Below are 21,473 nucleotides of genomic sequence, written 5' to 3'. Positions count from 1 at the left end.
ACTTTGTGTTTAAAATGTGTTTCTCCCTTTTTTCACATCCAGGGAAATATTCTGCCTTTTCAATATTTCCTAGGATATTTCATTTTTCTGGGCGAGGGCTGGGTGATAACTTCCAACAATTGCATCCAGTTTTGGTCACCATATTATAAAAATGATGTTCAGACTCTGGAAAGGGGGCAGTGAAGATGTTTTTAGCCAGAGGCTAAAACATATGAAGAAGGTTGCAGGAATTGGGTATGTCTTGTCTAGTGAAAAGAAGAACTAGGAGTAAAATAGCAACAGTATTCCAATATTTGAGGGGCTGCCACAAAGAGGAGATCAACCTATTTTCCAAAGCACCAGAAGACGAGATAAGAAACAACAGATGGAAACTAATCAAGGAGAGATACAACCTAGAGCTGATGAAAAAAATCGTAACAGTGGATACAATTAACCAGTGGAACAGCTTGCCTTTAGAAGTTGTAGGTGCTCCATCACTGAAGACTTCCAAGAAGACACAGGACAGTCACTTGTCCAGAATGATACAGGGTCTCCTGCTTGAGCAGGGGACTGGACTAGAAGACCTCCAAGACCCCTTCCAACTCTGTTAGACTTTGGTCACCCCTTACTATAGCAGAGTAAAGAAAATTCTGGGGCCAAGTGAGGAGACAGAAAAGTCTTTCACATATTGTTTTTCTGGGGAGCTGCTTCCACCTCTTGCTACAAGCCTGGCCGTGGCCGGAGATGCCCTCGACATTTTCTCACATGCTTTGGCTATAGAAGCCGGTTCCTCTTCCAGCCCATTAAAAGAGGGCTTCCATCGCAAGGGCGTCGCCGCGTCTTAATTTTGTTGTTAACCCTTCTCTGTGAGTCTCCGTGAAGGGAAGAGTCTCTTTAAAACTTCATTTATTTACGCCCCGCCTTTATTGTTTTTTATAAACAACTGAAGGCAACAATATACCCGAGCGCAGATGTTTGCGCATGTGTTAAGCTTGCAACTTTGGCTTCGGTTTGCATTTCTGAGCCACGAAGCTCTCGGTTGGCTCCCCCGCTAAGGTAGCATTTTGCAACCCCGATCCGAGATTCTTTACCCCAATTGACCCAATTGACTCCGACCTATATCAACCCGACACGGGTGATTCCCCCCCCCCCCGGGTTGTTAGTTGCAACTCGTTAGCTGTTATTGCAAAGTGCATAACGTAAGAGCAGGGGATCCTTCTCTGAGCTGGATCTCCCCACCCACTCTCTCACACACACACACACACACACGCCGCCCTCCTTGCCTCGCTGGCCATTTCCACAAAGGCTTCTAATGCCTTCGCTCTTTTGAACACCCAGAACAAAACTCCGGGCAATCTGCTCGTCGGCCGCGCTGTGGGCGAATTGTGCCCGGAAGTGTTTTGCGACCTAGGCCAAGTAGAGGTTGTGAGCGAGCGAAGATCACCTTGAAAGGTAAAATGCGGGAAAGGTTAGACTTAAGGCAAGGTATCCAACCTTGGCAACTTTTAAGACCTGTGGACTTCAACTCCCAGAAACTCCCTTGGGAACTGAAGTCTACAGGTCTTCAAAGTTGTCAAGGACTAACTCCCCTGGACTAAGAAGGGAGGAAGTATGGTCTCTCTTTTCTGCTTGTGCACGATCGGGGCTTGGCGGAGCCGCGGTTGTTGGCACGGACTGGGCATCGGTAGACTCTGGGACTACAACTCCCATCATTCTCCCGGCCGGCCCTCAAGAAGGCTGGGATCCTCTGCACGCGTGGGCGGCGCACGTGAGTCTCCCGCGTGAGTTGTCTTGACTTGCGAACCGCTGAGCCTCTCGGCAAAGGACCCCCTATTCACCCCTCTCGGCACTTGTGGTTGGTAAACGACGATTTGTCATTTTGAGTATGCAGGAAGTAGGAGTACTACCATAGCTGGGCTGCAGATGCTTCCACTGGCCACTAAGATAGCAAGAACCAAATGTATCGTTTTCGGTAGATTTTTATGATTCCTTTGTATCCTTTGACGTGGGATTTTTGCACTCCGGATCTTTATAGCAAATTCGGCCTATTGGCAGCCATAGTTAAAGGCACAGCAAAACTATCCGCTCACGTTCTGGTTTCTTCCAGACACATGATAGCATTATCGGGGGCAAAATGCTTGGGAGGTTGTGAACTAAGGTTGCAATGCATTTTTCTCTCCTTTTTAGATCAAAATGGGATTCATCTTTTCAAAGTCTATCAATGAAAGCCTAAACAGTCAGAAGGAATTCATGCTGATGAATTCTCGACTTCAGGTGGGTGTTTTTTTTCTCTTTTGCATTATAGAACTTGATAACAATGTGAAGGTTTTTAGAAATACTGTATGATCCTCTCTTCCATTAAAAAAAATTCTTTAAGTTAGGCCAAGTCTTCCAAATACAGTAATAGAATAAATTCTTTATTGGACAAGTGTGATTGGACACACAAGAAATTTGTCTTTGGTGCAGAAGCTCTCAGTGTATATAAAAAGACAAGAACTGTTAGAAGAAATGTCCTTCTAGGTTCAGTTACAAATGGGGGAAAGACTCTGGAAACATGGAGACGGCTTGGAAAGGTGCTTTTAATGGTGGACAGGATCCCATGGTTTGAGGTCCTGGGGGAAAAGGTGATCACATGCTTCAAGATGTTGAGTGAAGAAGAAAAAGAAGAAGCTGAAAGTTCCTGGTTTTATGCCCTCTCTGGCCTTTTATCTTGATCTTGTATTCTGATTGGTTGTCAAATTCCCATGGGGCCATGCAGAGGCAACTCTCTAGGCTGTGTTTTGAGTCCAAGTTTGGTTGAGCATTGCTTCTTCCTATATGCTATGTGGTGAGTTTCTGTAGAAGGCTAATCCTATCTTTGTTATGTAGAGTAGACTAGTTTAGGGCGCCTAATGGCCCATTGAGAAAGAGTTGGGAGCTATTAAGAGTGAGTCTGTTTCCTGCCTAAAAATATGTTTCTTATCCAGGGAAATATAATATTTTGCCTTTTCAATATTTGCAAGGATATTTCATTTTTCTAGGAGAGAGGTGGGTGCTAACTTCCTACAATACATTCGTCACAAATCATATTTGTACCCTGTGACTATCACTTAATGATAGTCATAGGGTACAAATAAACAATCAGGAAACAATCAATATCAATATAAATTGTAAGGATACAAGCAACAAAGTTACAGTCATGTAGTCATAAGCAGGAGGAGATGGGTGATAGGAACGATGAGAAGACTAATAGTAATAGTAATGCAGTCTTGGTGTATAGTTTGATAGTGGTGAGGGAATTATTTGTTTAGGAGAGTGATGGCGTTCAGGGAAAAACTGTTCTTTTATCTAGAAAAATAAAAGATAAAATAAGGTGCCCTTGTCAATTCACTTTGTCCATGTCTAAGGGGGGGATAGTTGATATATTTCATTTGGTAATAAGACTATATCCAATTGACAGCTACTATAACGTATTTTTATTTATTTTATCATATTCAAGAACTCCCCATCTCCCTCACAGTGGGAGGCCTTTAATAACCGAATCTGTCTATTCATAAGTACTTTTCAATGAGTGCAATTTATTTTTTATGCACTGCAGATTCATAATATATTGTTCTATTTAGAAATCAGTTATTGATTTCAATGTAACTGTGCCCAGGTAAGTAGATACTGTATTCTAACATTTGTTACCTACGTGTAACAATTTTACATGAGGACATGATTTTGTGCAGCTTGCCACCCACAATATAAACCATACATTTCTCTGTCAACAAAGAGATTCTAAACCTCAGTTGTCTGCTTCCTAAGTACAAGGGAGGTGTGACTGAGGTGTAGGCTTAATTGATCATCAGTGATCATGGTCGGAAGTAGAGTTGTGGTTGCCTCATCTTCTGACACCAACCTCAGTCTTGCCTCTTTAAGTGTGCAAAAATCTATGCTTCCTTACTTGCTACCAAAAAGGTGGACTCGGGTGACCAATAGTGAGCGTGATCAGAGATAAATCTTTGACTTATGACCACGAAATTTATGTTGCTAAGTGAGACAGTTGTTAAGTGAGTTTCTCTGTTTTATGACCTCTCTTGCAACAGTTGTTAAGTGAATCTCTGAAGTTGTTAAATTGGTACTAACTGTGAGAGGGACCTTAAATATGAGCCAGCAGTGTGCAGCAGCTGCCAAAAAAAGCCAGCACAGTTCTAGGCTGCATCAACAGAGGGATAGAATCAAGATCACGTGAAGTGTTAATACCACTTTATAATGCCTTGGTAAGGCCACACTTGGAATACTGCATTCAGTTTTGGTCACCACGATGTAGAAATGATGTGGAGACTCTAGAAAGAGTGCAGAGAAGAGCAACAAAGATGATTAGGGGACTGGAGACTAAAACATATGAAGAACGGTTGCAGGAACTGGGTATGTCTAGTTTAATAGAAAGAAGGCCTAGGGGAGAGATGATAGCAGTGTTCCAATATTTCAGGGGTTGCCACAAAGAAGAGGGAGTCAAACTATTCTCCAAGGCATCTGAGGGTAGAAGAAGCAGCAATGGGTGGGAACTAATCAAGGAGAGAAGCAACTTAGAACTGAGGAGAAACTTCCTGATAGTTAGAACAATTAATCAGTGGGAGAGCTTGCCTCCAGAAGTTGTGAATGCCCCAACACTGGAAGTCTTTAACAAGATGTTGGATAGCCATTTGTCTGGAACGGTATAGGGTTTCCTGCCTTGGCAGGGGGTTGGACTAGAAGACCTCCAAGGTCCCTTCCAATTCTGCTATTGTATTGTATAGAAACACGGTTAAGTGAATCTCTGCAGTTGTTAAATTAGTAACACGGTGGTTAAGTGAATCTGGCTTCCCCGATGACTTTGCTTGTCAGAAAGTCACAAAAGGTGATCACATGACCCCCAGGACACTGCAGCCAAGTCAAAAATATGGGTCAGTTGCCAAGCATTTGAATTTAGATCATGTGACCTGCAATGCTGCAGTGGTCATAAGTGTGAAAAACAGCCATAAGTCACTTTTCTCAATGCAGTTGCAACTTTGAACGGTCACTGAATGAACTGTTGTAAGTCGAGGACTACTTGTGTTCAGAAGGGTTGGTAGGCATGGATGTGCCCCTTTGCTCTGGCCATTAGCCATCTTCCGCTGAGCCCATTTTTCTCACGCTATTTCCATTTTTCCACTTGCACTTCGTTTTCTTGCATTCCTTTCACCCTCTTTACCTATCTCCTCATTGTTTTCAATAGCAGCCTCTATTCAGGCTTCCCCAAAGGCAGAGCAAAATTGCACATTTTTTATTGGCAGAAGAGAAAGAGAGTGGGGGTTCTGATGATTTATTTTTATGGACTTCTCCACTTATATCTTTATATAAAGGCACAGCTTTCCCTCGTTGTGGTTTTCCTGAATAATAATTAGGCATATTGAACTGGGCTTCGTGGCTTCTTTGCCAACTTCTCTCTTTTTGCCACTTTCAATCACCTCCATCCCGATGACAGAGAGGTGCTTCTGCCTTATTAGACTTTGGAGGAGTTAAATGGTTGCACAGCATGGCAATATTTGTTTATGTCTTCACTAGATCTACTACTGTCCACCAGGACAGCATTCAGGTGTCTCATTATAGGCTGTCCTGATACCTATTATTATTGTGATGTCTCATTGTGGGGAGGAAGACAGACAAGTGAGTTCTGAAGTCAGACCTTCCATATCTGCTTAAAATTTGATTTTTTTCTGCGCTGGCTGACAATATTTAATTTTATTTTATTTTATTAAATTTATAGACTGCCCCCTCTCCCCAAAGGGACTCGGGGCAGTGTACAGACCACAAATAAAACAATATACAAAACTTAGATAATTATACCCATTAAAACAAATTAAATGATAGGCTGTACAGTATAGTTAAAAATTAAAACAACCTAAAAAAATCTATCCTTAGAAATTTAAAATTTATTTATTTATTTATTTATTTATTTCTTAGATTTTTAAACCGCCCCCTCTCCCAAAAAGGGACTCGGGGCGGTGTACAGTCAGTGCATAAAATACAGACATAACAATAAAATACATTTAAAATACATTAGAGGGGGAGATAGACTGTACAAGAAGACTGTACAAAAAATTGATAAAAGTTGGCTGTAAAAAGCCCGAGAAGCCAGTTGCCCTGCTCATAATACTTATCAGAACATAAGACAGACCCAACAGAGTCAGGATGGGCACTGACAACAGGATCAACAAATGTATTCCAATTTTGTTGTTCTGCCAGGTTTCACGGACAAATACATAGAAACTTTAACTCCATAGTGGGGTGAGGAAAAGAAAAAAAAGACAGATAGAGAGGGACTGAGACTTTTCAGGGCCATGTAGCACTTTATTGTGTATCTAGAACAGGCATCCCCAAACTGGGTCGACTTTAAGAATTCTGGGAGTTGAAGTCCACAAGTCTTAAAGTTGACAAGTTTGAAGACCTCTGATCTAGAGTTTGTTGCTTTAGAAGTTTGTAGTAGGAGAGTTCCAGAGAGTTCATATATACAAATAGTCCCCGACGTACGACCAAAACGAAGCCAAAATTTCTGTCCTTAAGTGAGATATTTGTTAAGTGAGCTTTGCCCCATTTTACGACCTTTCCTAACCACAGTTGTTAAGTGACTCACTGAAGTTGATAAGTTAGTAACCCGGTTGTTAAGTGAATCTGGTTTCCCCATTGACTTTGCTTGTCACAAAAGGTCACAAAAGGAGGATCACATGACCCCAGGACACAGCAATGGTCATAAATATGAACCAGTTGCCAAGCATCTGAATTTTGATCGTATGACCAGAGGGATGCAATACAATACAATACAATACAATACAATACAATAGCAGAGTTGGAAGGGACCCTGGAGGTCTTCTAGTCCAACCCCCTGCCTAGGCAGGAAACCCTATACCGTTTCAGACAAATGGCTATCCAACATCATCTTAAAGACTTCCAGTGTTGGGGCATTCACAACTTCTGGAGGCAAGCTGTTCTACTGATTAATTGTTCTAACTGTCAGGAAGTTTCTCCTGTTGCTTCTCTCCTTGATTAGTTTCCACCCATTGCTTCTTGTTCTACCCTCAGGTGCCTTGGAGAATAGTTTAACTCCCTCTTCTTTGTGGCAACCCCTGAGATATTGGAACACTGCTATCATCTCCCCTAGTCCTTCTTTCTATTAAACAGTCCTTCTTTCTATTAAATGCTAATGGTCGTGTGAAAAATGGTCATAAATCCATTTTTAGTGCCATTGTAACTTTGAACTGTTCACTAAATGCACTGTTGTAAGCTGAGGACTTACCTGTGTCTAATAAACTGAATTGTAACAGCAGGGTGCAGCATTGTAACTATCTTTGCATGCTAACGCACTGATTTGAAACTATTTTGATATCCAGTATGGTGATATATGACCGTAATTTGGATTATGATGCAAGACATAAAACATGTTGATAACATAATAGAAATAAAGCTAGTCCTTGATTTTGCAGCCATAATTGAATGAATGCATAATTACAGTTGTAAATCATGATTATTAAGCAGGTCATCACATGACCACACCCAGTTTTGTGACTTTCTTTGCAGGGGTTGTTAAGCAATTACTGTGATCATTCAAAGAAGCCATTGTTTACTCTGGGTGTTGTTGTTTTTTTGCTGGAAACCAGGAATAAATGCAGTCTTCTAGCAAAAAGATTGCAAATTTTGATCATGGGATCATGGGATGAGAATGCCCAAAATGCAGTCACATGACCATGGGGATGGAGAAGCCATTGGAACTTTGAATCTGAGTTGTAGATTACTTTTTCAAGATCCACTGTAACTTTAAACAGTTGCCAAGGGATTGGTTATAAGTCAAAGAGTACCTGTACTTAAGTCTCCTGTATGGAGTATCTGAACCTTATAGCGGTGACTTGACACCTAGCTGTTAACCTTATTTGACCTCAGAAGGTCACCATGGTAATTTTGAATGATTGAGAATTATGAATGTGGCACTTAATCATTTCCTGAGGAAATAACAATATTAGATTTTCTGTTCATAGCATCTTGGAGCTGATTAACTGTTAAAAAATTACAACATTGGAAGAAATTTGATTGCATGATAACTTTTCACTTTTCTTTACTGATTCATATATTAAGAGATAACCAATTACACGGGGGGAATCCATGGCTATATAATGAATTGTGTCTGGTTTTAAGGGCTATACTAAACATACCTTTCACTAGACCAAGCATTAGCCAATTTGCAGAGGGTTCTGTAAATATTTTTAAATAAAAATGTTGCATTCTGACAAATAGAAGTTGTCATAATATTGAGACCTTGCACGAATATTTATGCAGTATTTTGAACAAATGCATGATATTTTACCTTGCAACAAGTAGTTTAAGATAACAATTCTTTATCCTGAAATTATGAAAATAGGCACCAAATATATAAAGGCTGAAAACATTGTTATTCTGTATTACTGAAATGTGTAAGTAATTTTTTTTTCTCTTTTACATTCAGCTAGAAAGGCAACTTCTGATGCAAAATCAAATGCGTGAGAGACAGATGGCCATGCAGATTGCGGGCTCAAGGGAGTTTCTCAAGTATTTTGGATCATTTTATGGCCTTACAACTCTGGGTCTAACAATGGGGTAGGCAGTTATTCCCCCTCTCCCCTTAAATAGCAAATGAGAGACAGATTTTATTGGTTTTACTCTCATTCTTTCAGTTTTTAAAGGATACATTTAAAATAAATCATTTAATAAATAAATATAACTGATTGTATATTCCAGTCTAGAGGTGTACGTGAAATAAAAAAAGGTGCTTTGGTCCAGGCACCGACCAGCTATTCATGCTGTATTAAGGATTACAATCACATTACCGCAGTGGTTAGAGTGCAGTATTGCAGGCTACTTCTGCTGCCTGCCGGCTGCCTGCAATTTGACAGTTCAAATCTCACCAGGCTCAAGGTTGACTCAGCCTTCCATCCTTCCGAGGTGGGTAAAATGAGGACCCAGATTGTTGGGGGCAAGAGGCTGACTCTGTAAACCACTTAGAGAGGGCTGTAAAGCACTGTGAAGCGGTATACAAAGCTAAGTGCTATTGCTATTAGTGATTATCTCCTTTTTCTGTTCCTTTCAAACATTGCATCACACAGGGAAGTGTTCCTCACAATACTGATTTATAATGTATTATGGTAGAATATGCATGCAGCCTGTCACTCCAGTTTGGTTCCTCCTGATAGCAAAAGAAACTAAGCAACCTGAGTTGGCTTATTATTACATCTGAATTGAAATTTCTGGTTTCTATCTCCAGTTGTGATTTCAATTGGAGCCAACCTGGTCCTATTCTTAGTTTAGCAATATTAGTCTACAAAGAGAGGGATAAACAAAGGCTCCTGATTTGCAATTTCTTGGTTGACTTCTGACAACTGGCTCCTGCAGGATTTTGGACATGGTTTGCCATTGTCTTCTTCCTTGGACTGAGAGACAGAAACTTGCCAAAATCTCTGAGCTAGCCTCCATCTTTGCCCTTTATAATACAATACAATAGTAGAGTTGGAAGGGACCTTGGAGGTCTTCTAGTCCAACCCCCTGCCTAGGCAGGAAACCCTATACAGTTTCAGACAAATGACTATCCAACATCTTCTTAAAGACTTCCAGTGTTGGGGCATTCACAACATCTGGAGGCAAGCTGTTCCACTGATTAATTGTTCTAACTGTCAGGAAATTTATCCTCAGTTCTAAGTTGCTTCTCTCCTTGATTAGTTTCCACCCATTGCTTCTTGTTCTACCCTCAGGTGCCTTGGAAAATAGTTTGACTCCCTCTTCTTTGTGGCAACCCCTGAGATATTGGAACAATGCTATCATTTCTCCCCTAGTCCTTCTTTCTCTTAAGCTAAACATACCCAGTTCCTGCAACCGTTCTTCACATGTTTTAGTCTCCAGTCCCCTAATCATCTTTGTTGCTCTTCTCTGCACTCTTTCTAGAGTCTCCACATCTTTTTTACATCGTGGCGACCAGAACTGAATGCTGTATTCCAAGTGTGGCCTTACCAAGGCATTATAAAGTGGTTGAGATAGTTTAGTCTAAGTGTCTGGTGCAAATTCACCTAGTCAGCTGCTACAGCTAAGGGTGGACTTGAAGCTGACTATCAGCATTCCTAGGCTAACATCTTAACCTATATATCACTCTGGTATATCAAGCAATACGGGCTAATAATTGCTTGCTTAGAGTAAACCACTGGAATGGGAGGAGAGAATTTTCTTATCAAGAAGTGCCTTGCATTTCAATGTGGAAAACATAATATTAGAACAAATATTTATCATAATTATCTTCAGTTAATATGGCCACAAACAAATTTACAATAAATGAGTAAAACAATGGGAGATTGTTCTGCTATATCTGGTGAACTGAAAAAGCCCTTACAATAATCAATTAAGCAAATGTGGGATTTACAGTTAGCACAACAAAATATAACTGTTAGCATAATTGTTAGCAAAACTACATTAATAGCACATTAAAAGAACTGAATATGTTTGAGATAACATCCATATTATTTGCATAATTATACCAAATGAAAATATAAACTAAAAGCTGCACAGCTTTATTTATTGCCACAAAACATGTTTAATTTCAGCATTATGCAAACTTAATATTTTGCATTTAAAGCATTTTATCTAGATATTGATTATATTACTTTTTATTGCCTATTTATCTAGTATTTTTTTTCCAATACAGAGCAATAAAAAATAAGAAACCTCAACTCTTTATTCCAGTTATACCTCTGAGCTTTATACTTGCCTATCAGTATGATATGGGGTATGGGACTTTACTACAAAGAATGAAAGGTAAGTACTGTATACAGAAAGTTACTATCAGTGATTATCTCTGGTGTTATAAAATTGATGCAATATATTAATCGTTTTCTTCAGGCGAAGCCGAGAACATAATTGACACAGACTATGCTGTGCTAGAAATGCCAAAAGGACCTATCACTTTTGATGATCTTGAAAAAGCCAGAAGAGCACAAAGCAAATTTTTTATTGAGAAATAAAATAGGTATGTTTCTAATCACATTGCTGATTAAACGCTGCTTAAACACTGATGCAAGCATGGTATGTGGGGCCTTTTCTGAAACTTGAAAAGTTCATCAATTTCTCCATCAGAAAAGGAATATAAGGGTGCTAAAACCAGATCTTCGTTCTCCGTCCCAAACAGAGAGAGGCATATTTTTAACAATTTTAATTAGGAGCAGGAACAGACAGTTTCTCTTGATGATCAAATTGTATAAGCTGACCAAATAAAGTGAAACTTTTAAAATAGCATTGTCTGTATATCACCTCCTTTTATTAAATAAAACCATGTAATACAATATGAATTCTATTATTTTTTTAATTATTTTTAAACTATTTTATTTTTTTAATTCATTTTATTATCTCATCCTTTTGCGCAGACTGACCTCAACCCCCTTCGTGGGTATCCATCATAATAGATCCTAAAATACATAGTAATGGCAGAGAATGAACAGAATAAAGATACTGTTATTAGAAAGAAATCCTGCTGGCAACCTGCGTGAACCCTGCGTTTACAGTCAAATCACCTTGTAGTGCTTTCGTACAAGGGTGCAGCTGCTTTCTAAACTGATGTTTAAGTTTTCCTTACACGCTTTTCCAAGGCACAGGACAAACAATAATTCAGAATAAGAACAGAGTTGTCTGAGAGCCATTCTGTTGACCTTATGAGTTGATTTGGAACATATTTTCAGTTGGAAAAAAAAAAAACACCACCTTTTGATCTGAAAATTCTTTTTCATCAGCACATTGTTCTCTTTAAAAAAAGAACTTCAAAAACAATTAATTGAACTGTTAGGCATTTTGGTTCATGAGCATGCAGTCACTGTGTGTGTGTGTGTGAGAGAGAGAGACACTTGTAACTTTGAGAATGGGTTGTAAATGGACTTTTTAAAAGTCCATTGTAACTTAAAATGGTTGCTCAGCAAGTGGTCACACATCAATAATACAATAGCAGAGTTGGGAGGAACCTGGAGGTCTTCTAGTCCAACCCCCTGCCTAGGCAGAAAACCCTATACCATTTCAGACAAATGGCTATCCAACATCTTCTTAAAGACTTCCAGTGTTGGGGCATTCACAACTTCTGGAGGCAAGCTCTCCCACTGATTAATTGTTCTAACTGTCAGGAAGTTTCTCCTCAGTTCTAAGTTGCTTCTCTCCTTGATTAGTTTCCACCCATTGCTTCTTGTTCTGCACTCAGGTGCCTTGGAGAACAGTTTGATTCCCTCTTCTTTGTGGCAACCCCTGAGATATTGGAACACTGCTATCATGTCTCCCAGGGACTGCTTGTACTTGCAGTAATAGACTGGGAGATTATCTGGGATGTCGGTGCTTCCACAGGTAACAACTAGTTTTCCAGTTTTGTTTGTGGTAGGTCACCAGGAGTCACTGATACAGGTGGCTGCTAGGAACAGGTGTGCTATTTGCACAGTCAGCAGCAGCAGCAGGCCTGGCTATTAGGGGACAGTAACCTATTTTTCACAGTTTTTCTCCAAGTGTGTTGTACCTTATTTGATCCTGAGGACATCATATGTACCTGTCTGAAGCTTTAGGAGTCAACAATAATTTTTTATAATGGTGCAATGGTTTTCATTTATATCTACCTAATATTTGGATAGGACCTGAATAATTAAATTTCCCATGGTTAGTGACAATATATTCATTTTCTTTCTGGGTACAATATTCAAATAGAAATGTCCTCGTATATTGGATTTCTTATAAACCATACAATTATTTGGATTATTTATTTTCCATAACTGATCCATCATGCAGCATTCGCTGGGTTGTAGTAAACCATTAATACACATTAGCTATCCAGATGAAATAATCAAAGTTTCTATGAATTCTGAGTGCATACAGGTGGCTGGATGGAGTCACCAAAGCAGTAGGCATGAGCTTAGATGGACTCCAGAGGATGGTAGAGGACAGGAAGGCCTGGAGGAGCGTTGTCCATGGGGTTGTGATGGGTTGGACATGAGTTTGCAAGTAACAACAGTACAGCTATGTACTGTTGTTGTCAACTAATGACCACAATTGAGCCCCAAATTTCACTCACTAAGTGACACATGAGTTTTGCCCATTTTGTAATCTTTCTTGCCAGAGTTGTTAATTGAATCACTGCAGTTAGTAGCAGAGTTGTTAAGTGAGTCTGGCTTCCGCATTGACTTCATTAGAAGGTAGCAAGAGGTAGCAAAAGGTGATCCTGGGACACTGTAACTGTCATAAATAAGAATTGCCAAACATCTGAATTTTGATTATATGACCATGGGAATGCTGCAATGATTGTAAGTGTGAAAAATGGTCATGAGTTACTGTAAACCAAGCTCAGAGACTGCCAAGGATCCCACAGAAGGCACAAAGTGTAGATGTTTGACAGGTGTTCCAAAAACACAGGGAAAGGTTAACAATGGCTATTCAAGAATGACTCCTTAAAATAGATTTCAGCACACGGACAGCAGCCATCCCCGTATAATCCGGTTCTGAAGAAATGAAAACTGTAAGAATGACATTTGAATTGTATTCGGAAACACTCATAAACAATTGGGGGTGGGGGTGGAATCTGAATGCCTGTGTTCAGATATTGTGACTCTACAAGCATCTAGAAAAGGAACATCAAGCCCTCAGTGCAGTGTTCGGATTCAGAGGTAATCACATCTCAAGCACAGTAATCCAATTTAGTGGTGATCAAAGACGTAGGCAAAGTGAGCAGATGAAATCACTGCTGATAAGGTTACATCTTGAGTAACATTAAGGAAAAGAACATTATGATTCCCTGTAAATTAAAGCTCTTGGGATTGAATAAATTAAGTATTATTATCTGAAGTTTACCATTTGGAATCACTACAGGATTGCAGTGTTCTTATTTTGAGCCAGGCAGCTGGGACAAGAGGTCAGTGACAGGATCTGTCAACCCCAATATAGCTGGGAGAGATCAAGGAAGCAAGCATAAAGTTCAGGAAGATATTTTTACTGTTCCTATGGAATCAAGATAGAATCTTGGAAACTGAAATAAGAATTTTGAAGTCTTAATTTATACAGAACTAGTTGATAACCCATCGTTGCCCAGGTATTTATTTATAGGAGGAAAATGTCCGGACCAAATGTAATTTCTAATGTTGGATTTTCCCCCTTACCAGAGGGAGCTCCCTTGTGAAGTACTGTGAAGCCGTTACCATGGCAACTCCACTGTGCTGTACAGTAGAAGCCATTTTACAGCAGTACAGTAGAAACCATTTAAGGCACAACAGGCTGTATCTTAACAACAACAACAACAACAACACCCCGAGGGGTGATAGTGGTGTCTTACTCCCACAGTATTTTTCTCCAGAGAGTAAGTCATCTGTATACCAAGTTTGGTCGAAATTGTTCGAGGCATTCCAGAGTTATGCTAGAACACACACACACACACAAACAGCCATTTTATATATAGATTAATTAAGCCAGTGTCTTTGAAATACCTGGGATATTCATCCCAGATTTTTCTTTGGCTAGGCCCAACATCCAGTTATAAGATAAGCTGTCAACTGACTCACCTGCTCCCTCTGAATTGCTTTCCTTTTCTGCCTCTCTGAAACCACCTACGGTGGCGTTTCTCAATCTTGACAAATTGAGAGGTTCTTCTTAAAACTGCCAAGGTTGAGAAACACTACAGCACTTGCGCAGCGTGTTTGCGTCAAAAAGTGTCAGAAAAACTTAAGCACCTGTGAAAAGGCATCTATCAACTCAAAATTTAGCAGAATGTTTGACCAAAGTTTTGCTGGATGGTCTGTGTGCTTTGCTTGGGCTCTTTAGTTCTATTGCTCAGGCACTGGAATTAGATACGTTCTATTTATTTGCTAAATCTGGTATTGTTAGTACTCTAGCCGCAAAGCTTTTGTAGCACAAACTGTTTTCATGCAGTGTTCGACCTTTCCCTTAATAAATCCTTGACATGTGAATCCTGCACTTACGTAAATTTTACATTAAATAGGGTAGGGATTAATTGGTCATACGGGTGCTTAAATCTCTGCAAATCATAAGTTTACAGGTAGTTCTCAACTTTCGACCACAGTGAAGACTAAAATCTGTCATTGAGCCAAGTGATTATTAAGGGACTTATTCACTAAATACAATCTTTCCATCCCCAGTTGTAGTTGTTAAGTAATCTCCAGGGACGCTAACAGGAGTTCCAGATAAGAAATGCAAGGTGCATCTGGAAGCCCTGGGAAGTTTCTACAGGGGGAGGGTGGAATACATAATTGGGCTGCAGAAATGGAGCCAAGATCTTCAGGACTAGCTCTGTTCCTGCAGCCCACCAGTCCATCCACTGATAGGAAATCCTTTGTCCTGTTGCAAGAATGGATTTTAATGTTCCTGATACCCAATGAAGGATTTAAACCCCACCCCCTACCCCAAAGGATGGAGGGGAAACACTCCCTGGGGCTGGAAATGTCAGAAACCACACAGAGCTGGTAGGAAGCCCTTTCACTCACAAGAGAGCTGTCCTGCTGGCCAGGAATCTCAACTCCACATGGTTAGCAGTTTTTGGAGATGAGACAGAATATTCTTAGGAGGTGGCAGTAGCTTGGGACCTTTTGTGCTGGCTTTGCCACTGACTTTCTGGGGAAGCCGGCAGAGATTGTAAATGATGATCACATGACCATGCGGTTTGGTGGCAACCTGCCCTTAAATGTGAACAGGTTGCCGATGACCCAGTTTGCAATCATGTGACTTGGAGGGTGGGGAAATGCTTTACAAGAACCGGAAGTGGCTTATGGGACATAAATTATCTTTTCTGAGGACATCGTAATTTCAAACAGGTGTTAAATGACTAGTTGTAAGTCTAGGATTACCAGTATTTTGACCCTTGAAATCATGCCCAAAGAACAGGTCAAAATCTTCAGTCCAACAAGCCATGGGAGGCTAGATTCTGCAAACGGGAAGCAGGATATACATTGTCAAAATCTGTCATTTCCTCAAGTCTTTCTTTTTTCTTGCAGTTCAAAGAACGTCCATTTGGAGATGCTTTTATGATTGGTTGACTCTTCTATAAAAATCCCTGGATAGGACTACACTCTTTCATAGCAAATATCATCCTTCATTTCAGCAGTGAAATAGCTTTAGTTTTGCAAGGAAGGAGTGAGTCAAAATTATGTGGAAAAGAAAAAGAGAAAATGTACAGTTTAAAAAAATATTTAATACTCTATCTTAGTATACATTTAAAGCAAATTATTCTGGATTCTATTGACTGGACCGCAGACCAATTAGCAAATAAAAATACATAAATGTTTTACAAAATACAATCTATTTATATAAAATGGCATAGATTTTTTAAAAAGCAGTAGTTGTATTAACACTTTACTCAATGGAGCAGTCTTTTATCTGTGCAGCAGATTTTTAAAAAAGCAGTAGTTGTATTAACACTTTACTCAATGGAGCAGTCTTTTATCTGTGCAGCATTTTTTTCCTAAAGCAAGTCACAGCAATTATTGGTATCATGGTAAACCATTATGATAAAGTGAATAGCGCTCTTGGAAAGGGAGAAAAACAGATAATTTGTAGAGTACCCTTTTATATTAACACACTTTATTAAAACACATTTGCTTTTGTAGGCTACGGCTCACTTCATCAGAAGCATGGAGTGAGCTGTAGCTCAAAAAAGCTAAATGTTTTAATAAAAATCTGGTAATCTGAAAGGTGCTACTAGATTCCTCCTGATTTTTGACTATCATAGACTAACACAGTTTTCTTCCTATAGTGGAATAGGAAAGTAACTGAGAACACTATTGATATGCAAATGGTACAATAGTGTGATGTTTAAATGATATGTACAAAACTGTTATCACAGAATTACATATTTTTTTAAATTTGATTATTATAGCTTTTGAGTTGTGTGAGCGACCAATATTATTCTGAAAGCACAAATGAAATCAAGACCTCGTGCATAAACATAATTTTTTGAGGACCCTCCTCTCTTGAAAGTCTCTTGTGTCTTTTAAAATCTTGAACCGGAACACTTTTAAAGTAGTCTTCAATCCAGCCTGAAAGACTGTATCGAGAAACTTCCTTGAATATGTGGAAATATTTGTGCCAAAAAACAGAAGCTGCTTGAATTTCCACTGAAACAGAGCCAAAGTGAAATGAATAGAATGAAAAGGAAATCTGGACAATGCTTTGCTTTTGACAGCGCAATCCTATCATGCTCACTTAGAAATAGATCTAAGCTCAAGAAGTTTTACTTTGTGCAAGCATTTATATGGCTGCAACAATGGAAATTCTAAATGGAGGAGGTTTCAAACAAAGCACTTCAATATTTTTGTTAAATATTTTAAATTTCTTATATCAGGAAAATAGATTATCCCAATTTTATTAGATAAAAAAAAGTCACTTGAAAAAAATAATTTTGGAAGAACTTTTCTTTGCATTGCACAAAATTCCCTGAGTTTTCTTCCTTTACATGGAATATGAAATCCTCGATCAGACGAAGACAGTTCAAAAACAAGACTGATGTCGAACCTGATGCCTCGTGTTGCTTTCAACCTGATGCTACGATCATTTGGTTAACGGGGGAGAATGCCACCACCAAGCATATACCACAAATTCTACAAAATCAAAATGCAGTTTCTGTACAATAAATTTTATATCAATGTACAAATGTGCAATGTATCATCCAAAGCCATTAAAAATATACAATAAAACTGTCTCTTAAAATGCTATTGGAAAAAAATCCAGCCATCAATAACAGGACAACAGACAAAATGTAACTACAATTACAACCTCCCTGCCCCCCTTTGTTGCTTAACATAATTTCCTACTCTTTAAAATAAAATTAAGGTTTTACCTGAGCAAATTAGATATTGGGATGGCTCCTCTCATAAACGGACTTCCTATCACCTCCCACCAATAGAACTATGGTTGGTGCATGGATTCTCCAAAATAGACGGGTCTTGTTCCCTTACCAGTGAGCCAGACTGAGGAAGCTGGCATGTTTGGAAGGGGAGCTATGCCAGGCCTAGTTAGTCCACTTTGATATATATGCCAGTGCTCATAGTGGCACAAACTATTTTAAACTGGCACTCACAGCCTAGACATCTGCATTTTGAGGTACTTATTTAATCCCATACAAGATTCACATTGCTGTACCTTCTTCTATGCTTGAGGTAGGTAGGTAAATAAACTGACTATAGAAGCTTATAGAACATGGCCACCTACCCTACATTTTGCTATAAATGCATTTCAAGTTTTAATTTGGCTTCTGTAGCAAAGAGCCACTGCTTCTTTGACCAAACTTACTCATCCGATATTGGGAATTCAACTGAGTTCAAATTTGCTTAAAAGAAACTTCACATTTCGAAAGCAAGACTTGGCGGTCAAACTGTGGAAAAAGGAATTCAATTCACTTGCTTTCCTCTGAATTTTTATGGCCAATGCTTAACTTAATACAGAGTTTGAATTAGCACAAGAGTGCCAGAAACAGCGTACTATTTTGCAAACATGAAGTTGTGCCACTGATACTGCCAAGCATACATCTGCAGGGACTAACCCTTATTTCACAATGTAGGCAGTGTAATCGCAACCAATTCCTATTACATGACTGAAGTCACATACAGCCAAATGATCCAATAACCCAAGAAAAGATGGGCCTCAATTATCCTGGTAACATCACAGACATACTTCTCTTTTCAGGTGAGTGAATCATCCTATAAAAGTTAAGGAAACAACAAGACTAACAAGGATTAAGCTGCTACAATAGGGTTTCAATCTTTGCACCTTTAAGGAGACAAGCATTACAAGTCCACAAACACAAAGGTAGGAAAATAGACAACTATTTGCTTATTTAAAAAGGTAATTTTAACAAGTTTTCTTTTAAAAAAAAACACTTATCTGTTCCTTCCCCCTCCCAAATATATATATATACAGTGCATTATACTGCCTCAACAGGCATATCTGTTTCTTTTACCGACCTGCCACTGGCTCAGATAGGCATATAGTTGCTCAATCAAGTACTAAACCTATGATTTGTTCTTTTCACTGGAGCCATAACACCTTGACATGGTAAAAACTAGCTAAACTAGCATTAAAAAAAATGCAAGCCCTTGTGTAAGCTATGAAAAAGCATGCGAAACCATTTTGTTTCCTATAGAAAAGGGAAATAGGAATTCTCGAGGTGCTTTTTGGAATGTAATCCACAGGCCCTCAGAATTGCTTTACGAATTCTGGCAGGATAGAGAGGTCTTCCACATTCTGCAAGTTTCCTTTTTTGGATGCCACACTGAAAGTCTGGGGATCTTCCACGATATAAAGGCAACTCCAAGAATCAGTTATGCTATTTTCTCCTCTTATCTTGAGAGCTCTTTGCTTCTCTACCATGTCTTTTTACATTGAATGCATATTCTCAAAAGAACTGCATAATCATATATAAGAAATATGCAATGGGCAAATGAACAGATTACTCTCATCTACTTATAGGAAACACAACGGACAAATGGAGACTAAATAAAAAAGTGTAGAAATCATTTTTTCTAATCAGTACAAGTGATCGAGACCATAGTGTGAATCTAAAGTCCGTAGGCATTGCTAAGCTTCAATTCAAACATTTGTTCCTCTTCAAAGTGATGCCTTTAGGAATGTGCTTTTCTTTTAACAGTTGTGCTTAAGCCAAACAGTATGCTTTCTGCAGGTAATCTACTGTTTAAGAGCACAATTCTATCTGTTTTCTTAGAATAGTCTCAAGAAATTAATAGGGTATACCCCATGGAATAGACGATATAAGATTGCGGCCTAAATTTTCTTCAGCTGAGAAAAGAAAAATTTTGTAGACCAACTCTCCACCTTTCCATGATTTTGCTTCTTGACATTTTGATCTGTAAATCCGTTTACAGGCGATACTATCTACTGTTTTATTCTTTTAAAAAAGGAACTCCCTTTTTCTATCAAAGTGCTTTCCATTGGTGCATTGTGGTAGCATTCCTGATGAAGAAGCTAAAGCAGAGATCTTCACCATTTGTACATTCTGATGGGATGTCCCCCCAAAGTCTTCAACTTCAAGGATGGGAAGAAGATGCATGGGAAGGCTGATAGTCTGCAATTGCTTAAGGAGCAAAGTACATTTACTCTTCATGTTTTCATGTCCCCTTGAATCAAGTCCAGGATTTTTCATCCACCCAGGCCTTCCCTTATGACATCCACTCTTAAAGCAAGGTCCCTAAAAGATGGCCGCTGACTTGTATTATTATTCCAGCACTCTGACATGATGGTATAAACCTTGATAAGATAAAAACATCAGTATGAGATAACAATAATAATAGCAATGACATCAATAATAACAATCCATTCAGAATCACAAGGGGCTACTTATTTTATCTACTTATTATTAATAACATTGGAACCAAAGACACTGAACACTTTGGTATACTATACTAAATGCATCTAATTTGTAGGCATACAATTCCTATATTAGGCAAGAACAACACTGAGGAACTAGTTTAGTCTACATCAGGAGTGTCAAACTCAAGGCCTGTGGACTGGATCCGGCCTGTGGGGTGCTTAGATCTGGGCCACGGGGTCACCTTGGAAACAGGGAAGGACCGGCTCATGGTGCCTCTGCCAGCAAAAAGAAGCTCGAGAGGGTTGCATACGGCTCTCCCAGACTCCATTTTTTGCTGCGATGGCCTCCTGCAGCCCTCTGCCAGCAAAAAACACCCAAGCTCCATTTTCACTGGCAGAGGGATGCAGGAGGCCGTCGTGGCCGAAAACAGAGTCTGGGAGTCTGTTTTCGCAGAGTGCTCAGGCCACCACAGGCACCCCCGATATGAATTATGTCAAGCTGGCCACTCCCACCCTGGCCACGCCTACCTCAGGCCCCCAAGATCAAACACAATCCTGATGTGGCCCTCAATGAAACTGAGTTCGACAGCTCTGGTCTACATAATATATAATTTTACAGAAAGAGAATAAAATTTAAACTGTTCTGTGGGGAAAGCAGAAATAGATTACTTTCCACAATTTCCCCCTAAATCTTCATCTCCATCTTGCCTATTAAATTTCTTCTATTGCCAATGAGGCTAATAATCATAATTCTAAAGTACTGAGAAAAAAATCCTCATTCCATTTAACCATGAGGTTGTATCCCTCAAGTAAATTCAGGGATGCTGTCTTATACACTGAAGATCATTTCCTATTTTCAAAAGGAATATCTATATTCTCATTTTAGAATACCTTTATGGTATTTTACATTGGGAAGTGAAAACAATCTTATTAAAGTCAAGTAGAAAAAAACCCATGATTTGCCTGCTTTGTTATTATGGTACAATAAGAAAACATTTATGACCATAATAAATGTCCATTGAATTCAAAATCCACTGGATTCATTTTAGGAATGACTCTTGTTCAATGTAGCTGGTGATATTAGATTTTAAACAAAATATAGGAGGACTTCTAACAGTCAGGAAACTGAAAACAGCCTCAATTCTGGAGGGGATCATTGA

General features: G+C 39.2%; 2 protein-coding genes across 8 annotated transcripts in view; one reads left to right on the top strand and one right to left on the bottom strand.

The window, feature by feature from the left end:
• The first annotated feature begins 926 nt into the window (after positions 1-926).
• PLGRKT (plasminogen receptor with a C-terminal lysine) lies at positions 927-20,116 on the top strand. Of its 6 annotated transcripts, none has more exons than XM_081941592.1 (6): positions 1,097-1,431; positions 2,167-2,253; positions 8,456-8,586; positions 10,676-10,785; positions 10,870-10,996; positions 17,468-20,116. In XM_081941592.1, the coding sequence occupies exons 2-5, from the start codon at positions 2,173-2,175 to the stop codon at positions 10,989-10,991; spliced, it is 444 nt and encodes a 147-aa protein (XP_081797718.1). In that variant the 5' UTR covers positions 1,097-1,431; positions 2,167-2,172; the 3' UTR covers positions 10,992-10,996; positions 17,468-20,116. The 6 variants fall into 6 exon arrangements, with proteins under 6 accessions (XP_081797715.1, XP_081797718.1, XP_081797717.1 ...); XM_081941591.1 differs by lacking the exon at positions 17,468-20,116 and adding an exon at positions 11,391-12,094 and having other exon boundaries at positions 1,098-1,431; XM_081941589.1 differs by lacking the exons at positions 1,097-1,431; positions 17,468-20,116 and adding an exon at positions 927-1,035.
• The window catches only part of JAK2 (Janus kinase 2), an 86,608-nt gene continuing 81,298 nt past the window's right edge, over positions 16,164-21,473 (bottom strand). For both annotated transcript variants that reach the window (XM_081941585.1, XM_081941586.1), the window contains exon 24: positions 16,164-20,250. In XM_081941585.1, coding sequence (XP_081797711.1) covers positions 20,143-20,250 — 108 coding nt within the window. In that variant the 3' untranslated portion in view covers positions 16,164-20,142. The remainder of the gene's footprint in view (positions 20,251-21,473) is intronic.

The sequence above is a fragment of the Natrix helvetica genome, assembly GCF_964273705.1.
Source record: "Natrix helvetica genome assembly, chromosome: 2".
In the NCBI taxonomy this organism is placed as follows: domain Eukaryota; kingdom Metazoa; phylum Chordata; class Lepidosauria; order Squamata; family Natricidae; genus Natrix; species Natrix helvetica.
The sequence above is the reverse complement of the archived record's forward strand: the minus strand, read 5'-3'. Positions and strand labels throughout refer to the sequence as shown.